This window comes from Vitis vinifera, chromosome 11 (genome assembly GCF_030704535.1).
Source record: "Vitis vinifera cultivar Pinot Noir 40024 chromosome 11, ASM3070453v1".
Lineage (NCBI taxonomy): Eukaryota > Viridiplantae > Streptophyta > Magnoliopsida > Vitales > Vitaceae > Vitis > Vitis vinifera.
Window position 1 is genome coordinate 515,446 of NC_081815.1, and position 6,948 is coordinate 522,393.

At 34.3% G+C, this 6,948-nt stretch overlaps 1 protein-coding gene across 1 annotated transcript; it reads left to right on the forward strand.

The window, feature by feature from the left end:
- Positions 1 to 1,871: 1,871 nt before the first annotated feature.
- Positions 1,872 to 2,663, forward strand: LOC100244113 (auxin-responsive protein SAUR77). The gene has a single exon (XM_002275488.5). It carries the CDS (start codon positions 1,973 to 1,975, stop codon positions 2,333 to 2,335), a length of 363 nt encoding a protein of 120 aa, XP_002275524.1. The 5' UTR covers positions 1,872 to 1,972; the 3' UTR covers positions 2,336 to 2,663.
- The last annotated feature ends 4,285 nt before the right edge of the window (positions 2,664 to 6,948 follow it).

Sequence of the window (6,948 nt, forward strand, 5' to 3'; positions counted from 1 at the left end):
CAATCTCATGAAACATAATAAGGAATTTTATTTGTTTAATTTCAAAATTTTATATTAGGATTTAAGGTTTATAACATTAATCTAGTTTTATTAAGTAGAAGTTATTCCGAACAAAACTTATATGAAGTTTCTATGGGTATCGTGGGAAAAAAAATTATCATTGTACAAATCCCATTTCTCATTGACTTAAGGTTTTTAATAAAAACCATATGATAAGTATATACAAAACTCAAATGGACCACATGATATGAACCATATGAATATGTACATTCAAAACTCAAAATGGACCACATCGTCTTCACCAACCCATATGAATATTACCTTTGATTCCAACTCTTTTTATTCTCTCTTATGTAATCCTAACTAATAAATTATATTTTCAAAAAAAACATCGATAGCATATCTCATTTCCTAACTTGTAGTTTCATGTGACTCAAATCTTCCTTTGTCTCTCATATCAATTGTTGAATCGGGTTTTAATTATCTCATCTAAAAACTAATTTAAATCTACTAAAAATAGGGTAAACCACCATATGATATTCACGGTCACCGTACTTATCTTTTAAATTAAAAATAACATTTTCGCATCCCAACAAAATGTAAATAAAAGCAAAAGCTATGATTGGTAAGTAGAAGGTAGGTAAGTAGCATGTTTGGAAATTTTGAAGGGGAGAGTGGAGGCTGCAAGTAAGTTAATGCACCAAACAGTGATGCAGTCCAAGAATCTTTCAAAAATATTTCATTATAATAATAAACCCCACATAAGGACAAGTAAATCAAATTTGTTTTCACAAACATAAAGTTAATAAATCCAGTGCTTTTGCCTTTAAAAATGATGGTAGTTACCAATGGTTGGTCCATGTTCTAGAAAAGGGGCAGGCACCCTCTTATTATCTTATCATTATTACCAGTAATCTCATCTTTTCCAATCTCCTAGAAAGGAAAAAAAATTAAGGGCCAATAAAAAAATGGAATTAAATAAAATTGGATAATGGGGTTTGAGACCTTTGGAACTTCCCTGGCACATGTCTGTCGCTTTCAGTGACAATTTAATATCTTTTAACCAAGAAGAAAGAATATAGAGACCAACAATTTTCTAGTTTCTATCTATTCCAACTGTCAACCCTTTCATAATTTTAATTTGTAGTTAGGTCTAATTAAACTACAATTTTATCATTAATTAGTCATGTCAACTTAGAATTCAACTAAAATTTTGATATAAAATTTGGGACTAAAGTCAATTTAATGTAATTTAAGCTATCATTAAAGTTTTAATTTTAATTTGGGAGCCAACCACTCGCCACAATTGGGGATTTGCGTTTAAATTTGCTTATTTTAAAATGAATGCACCCACCAATTTAAAGTGTTGACTATAAACTTTTTTTTCATGGTATATTCCTTGTTAGCATATTAGGATTTATTTCAAAATACTTTTCTAAACTATTCTCAATTGTATTAAAAAATAAAATTTTATATATCTACAACAAACATTTTTTTTAAATTTATTCTTCATTTTTTAAATTATTACTTTTAATACTTTCTAAAAAAAAATGAAAATATCTTAAATTTATTTTTAAAATAAATTATTAAAAACTTATTTTTTTATCAAAAAAATTATCAAGTATGTTTTCTAAATTAAAAAGCACACCATTGCCAAACATGCCCTTAATTGCTTGCATTAGAAAGGATACGCATGATTGGAGTGTTCTCGTAGATAGACGGGAAACTGAGGGTTTATTGGTAAGTGCCGTTGGCTCCAAAAAGTGGAAAAGCGAAGCTGGTTTTGCCCCTAGGAATGGGGCCGGGCCCGCTTGCCCGGCCCATTCATTGTAACAGCAAAAGATGCGGTTTTACCATTTTGGCCCTGCCCCGCGCCCCTATAAATTGGAACCTTCCTTCTCCTTTCGCTGGGGCTTTCCTTTCTCTCTTAGTTTCTTCCTTCTCAGAGGTTTTTTAACAAACAGTTGGGGAAATGGCCAAAGGTGGTGGTGGGAAGCTGACGAAGCTGAAGTCAGTGATAAAGAAATGGCAGTCAATTGGGAAGCTTGGGCGGGCAAACGGCAGCTCAATTGCCGCCGCGAGCCCCTCGGACGACGACAGCGACTCCAGAGACCTCCACCCGGTCTACGTGGGTAAGTCGCGGCGGCGCTACCTCGTTGGCTCCGACGTCATGGAGCACCCACTGTTCCGGGAGCTGGTGGAACGGTCCGGAGACTCCGACACGGTAAACGTTGCATGTGAGGTGGTACTGTTCGAACACCTCCTCTGGATGCTTGAAAATGCTGATCCCCGCCCAGAATCACTGGAGGAGCTGGTTGAGTTCTATGCCTGCTAATCGCTTGTAGACATGAAATAACCGCTGAAGAGGATGATTCCATTCCTGGGTACGGACTCATCCACAGAGTACAAGAAAAAAAGTTGTAAATTTTTTCAAGGCAATAATGATTAGCGGTGTAGAAATCAAAGATGATAGAGAGAATTGAGAAGCGACGTTTAACCCATTTCACATCGGCTAATCTCGAGGGGCGGTGGGCCCGATGAGAACTATGGCTTTTGCATATTATTTATATCTATATGTATAATGTTATATTCTTCTCTGTTCATTCTCAGGTGTATAATGTTTATTCTTAATCTTCATTCGTAAATCTGTTTCATCCAGCTAATTCCTTCTTCTTCTTGTAGTTGATCGTCTTTTAATTTCTATTTTGGTTTTGGTGGGTGTTTGGAAACCTTGAAATCAGATGAAAAATCAAATGAAAATCGGTGGTGGATAGTGAGACGTGTAGAACAGGGCTGTAACCTGCGTTTTTCATGATGATAGATTAACAGAAGTTGGGCCATTCAGCTTTTAGTCCTTGAAACAAGGATAAAGTTCAGTGACTGTCTACAAGCAGTACAGCGTCCCAAACAGATCATACAATGTTGTAATAATATTATTACAACCGTAAATAAAATAATTTGGGCAAGACCACGAATCATACAATATTGCTGTCGCAGTCAGTAATATAATTTTTGTTGAGACAGCAATTAGAATTAAGGTGATTATAATATCAAACCAAAGGATTGTATAATTTAAGTTACTAATGATTGGGTGGTTAGAGATGCCCTGGAGGGTACACGGGCACACCCCACTTACACTAAACAATATCCAATGACTTTCTTTCCACATCTTGCTAAGTGGAAGACACGAAATTTGTTTAGTACACGGAATGGTCTTAGAAGATGTAAGGCTGTAACGCGTTTCCATCCTGCCTTTGCCAACCATAAAGCTCTCTGCCCTACTAAACAAGTCCTGATTTATGATTACAATCGGTTTGACCTCATCACGCCGTATATGTTAATAAGATGTGAAAAATATGATCATCGGAAGACTGAGGATAAAAACAATGATTTTAAATTATGTATTAGAATTCGATCAAAACTTCCATATGATAGCAACTCTTTTTCATGATTAATTAAGTGGGTTGATGAAACTATAGCGGCTTTAACATCAAAGTGATGGTGATTGAAATTTTTGTCAATTTTAAGGACCATGTTAAAAGGTTGCTTTTGATTCCGACAAGGGTTAGGTTTTGAGGAAGGAAGAAACCCAAAACTTTTTGAAGTTCATGTATGTGGATACTGGATGGTTATTACAACAAAAAATGACACAACTATTAATGCAAATTTCTTGTTTTATATTGGAGTTTAATATATGAATTTAGTGTTGAATTGGGTTTGGTTGTAACGTTGGAAGAAGACAAGAAAAGTCGTAAAAGATGCTGGCCTTATTTTGCGGCTTTTTCATGGAGAGATGCCCCAATCATCTTTTTTATTATACCATGCTTGTCCTTATTTTTGGATGAAATATAAGATTATTTTAACCTAGTTTTTTAGTACCATATAAATTGTTAATGCAATGGTTTCATTTCTTTATGATAAGTACTTTGATCCAATGGTCTAAATTTAATCATAACATTTTTTGTAAAGTGTACTGTTTAGTGAGGTTATTTGAGTCATTTAAGTGGGGAATGAAGTCACAGAGAGACCCCAAAGAGCAGCCCACGTGGGGAGTAGGCCTAGAAATCGGATTTGGCAAGTGGGTGGGCCTTATAATTCTCACGGGTTCATGTTGTCTATGTGATTTTTGTCCGCAAATTAATGAATACATGGATTGAATACTGATGCCACTCGGGAGAGGTGGGGGTGGAGGGAATGTCTTTGAGTCTTCGAGTGTAATATGCCAACCACTCGTACGTGCAAATCCAGCGTATCAACCATTATGATTACAAATCAAATGCAACAAAATCATCTTATTTCGAATTTTAATATTTTAATATTCTAACTCCCAATTAAAAAGACACGAAAATGGTGGAGTATTTGGAAAAAATATTTTTTTTCTTATAAACCTCACTTTCTTTCTATTTTCTTTCAGAGTCTTTACTCCTTCATTTCTTTCCCCACACGTAAAATTCTTCTCTAAAATAAAATTTGGTAATTATAGTTTTTTACTTAATATTCTAAAACCAACATTTCTTTTTAATTAAAAAAAACCTACTTTTTGAGAAGACTCCAAAAATGATTTGAATTAAATTGATGGATGGAACCAAATGATGGCAGGAATGGAAGGAAAATTGGCAGTGGACCAAGACCCGAAGCATGTTTAGGAGACAAGTGTGGCCCTGGGCTAAGAGGACAAAATGAGGATGAAAAGGGTCTCCAGCCACCACACTGCCAGGCATTCAAAATCAAAATCACCCCAAACAACAGCCGAAGATTGCGCTTGAAACGACCGTTCACTTTCTTTGTCAATCCTGTAACAGTCTTTCACAATTACCACTCCTCTCACACTATCTTGGAACGAAAGTTCCTCTTCTCTCTCCAACACCCGATAACCTTTCCGTGAATTTATGAAAAAGCCAATCAATCCTGTTTCAATTTAAATTATATGGATGGGGTTATCGTTCATATTCTTATCTGAAAAGAGGTAGAAAATGAGTAGAATAATCTCCAGATGTCAACATCGCTAGCCAGGTTAGGCCATCACCTATTAGGTACGATGCGCTTCTTTTTTGTTATTTCAACCAAGTTGGAATTCAAAACAACAGCTACTAGGCTCCAAGGATGGTAAAAACAAAAGACACGACATGTGATGTCTATAAACCCTGAAATCCCACGTTCTCACCTCCCGAACTACTTGAACACTGTAATGGCTTGTCTTGCAGAAAGACCAAAGAGCAGGAGAGAGCGACGACTAGAAGAATCAAACGGATGGGGGAAGAGTCAAGACTGTGAGTAGAGAAAAAGAGGTCAAGGAAAACGAAGGGTGCATATGGGATGAGGAAGGGAGGACCGATATGACGTGGATGATAATCTACTCGGCCATTCTCATACCAAAACACATGTGCTTTCTACCAATTGTGTCGGGAGAATTTCTGCTTGTGGGGGCCTTCTCAGTCTTCCCCTTCCTCATTTTTACATGTTTTTCATGGTTAATTTTATATCCCCTCCCCTTCATCTCAATCTCAGTCTTTTCATTCTATGTCAAACCTCCTGTATTAAATGTACTCAATTCCACTATTTTATTGAACAACTCCTATCTCTACTGGTTAATCAATCTGCCTACGAATAGACTTAATTGATTCAATTTAATTCAAATCAAATCTAATGAACCGCATTTAGATTTTAACAACTACATGGAATCAAATACAATGAAGTCAACTTGGAACATGATTGAACAGTTGATAGAATCCAAATATGCTTTTCCCATTTGTAAGGTAGCAGTATATTGTATGAATGGTTCAAATTAGGGAAGACAAATGGCTGCCAACATCCACCACAACTTCCCCATGCTAGTCAATTTTAATGATGATAAAAGTACACTCTATTTAACTAAACAAAGTTAACACTTGCTTAAATCAATTTTAATCATCACTCGGAGTGCAACTCAGTCATAATGCCCTCTTATGATAAACCAATACCATGTTGGATTGACTGAATATAAAACAAAATAGGATGGTTAAAATATTGTTTGTATATCATCTTTAATATAAGAAGGACTAGACATATTTTCCTACCTTTTTTTATGATATTATATTTAATATATGTACTATTTTGATATATTATATTTAATATATATATATATATATATATATGCAATTTTTTATTTATAAAATTTAAATATTATTAATAAAAAAAATACAAAATTAATTACTAAATTATAAATTGTTAAACATTTTATTAGTATTCCATATTTTTTTATAGCATAGTCTTTATTTTAAACAAATATCAAACATTGGAAGATAAATATGTTTTCCATTTCATTTTTTTATTCATTTTATAAAGCTAAATATAAGTGTTTCATAATATATGTCATTAGATATAGTACTTTAAAATATCATATTGTATTAAAAATAATATAGTGGGCTATTATTGAATATATGTATCCCAATTCCTATCCATTGAGATATCGTAGGATATAGATATTGTATCATTTTTTATACAATCAACCAAATATAATACAAATATCTTAAGTTTAATGAGAATCTTTATATCGAAAAAAAAAATTGTAACTCCAAATTCTTAAAAACTAACAAGATCTTAGGCATAAAGTTGGATTTATAGGTATATAAGAAAAATTGATATGATTAAAGCTAAACATGAATATGTCACACAAAGTAATGAGATCAAATGAGATCCCACATATGATACAAAGTAATAACAAATCAAGGTGAAATTGCATTACACACTTGGCACCCCCTGATTGGCAATACGTTTTCGGTAAGGTAACCCTTGGTGGTACAGTTTAACACAATAGTAGTGTTGGAGACTGGGCCGGATCAGCTGGGCCTGGGGCCCATTAGGCCCAACAACAAAGTTTACTAAAAATAGCCCAACCTAACATTACAAAGCTCAAATCCACCAACCGCCCTTCCATTTTTACCTTTCATTTTTTGGGACTCACAAAAT

Excerpts from the sequence above, each read along its gene's own strand:
- LOC100244113 (XM_002275488.5), top strand. The coding sequence starts at position 1,973 with ATGGCCAAAGGTGGTGGTGGGAAGCTGACGAAGCTGAAGTCAGTGATA.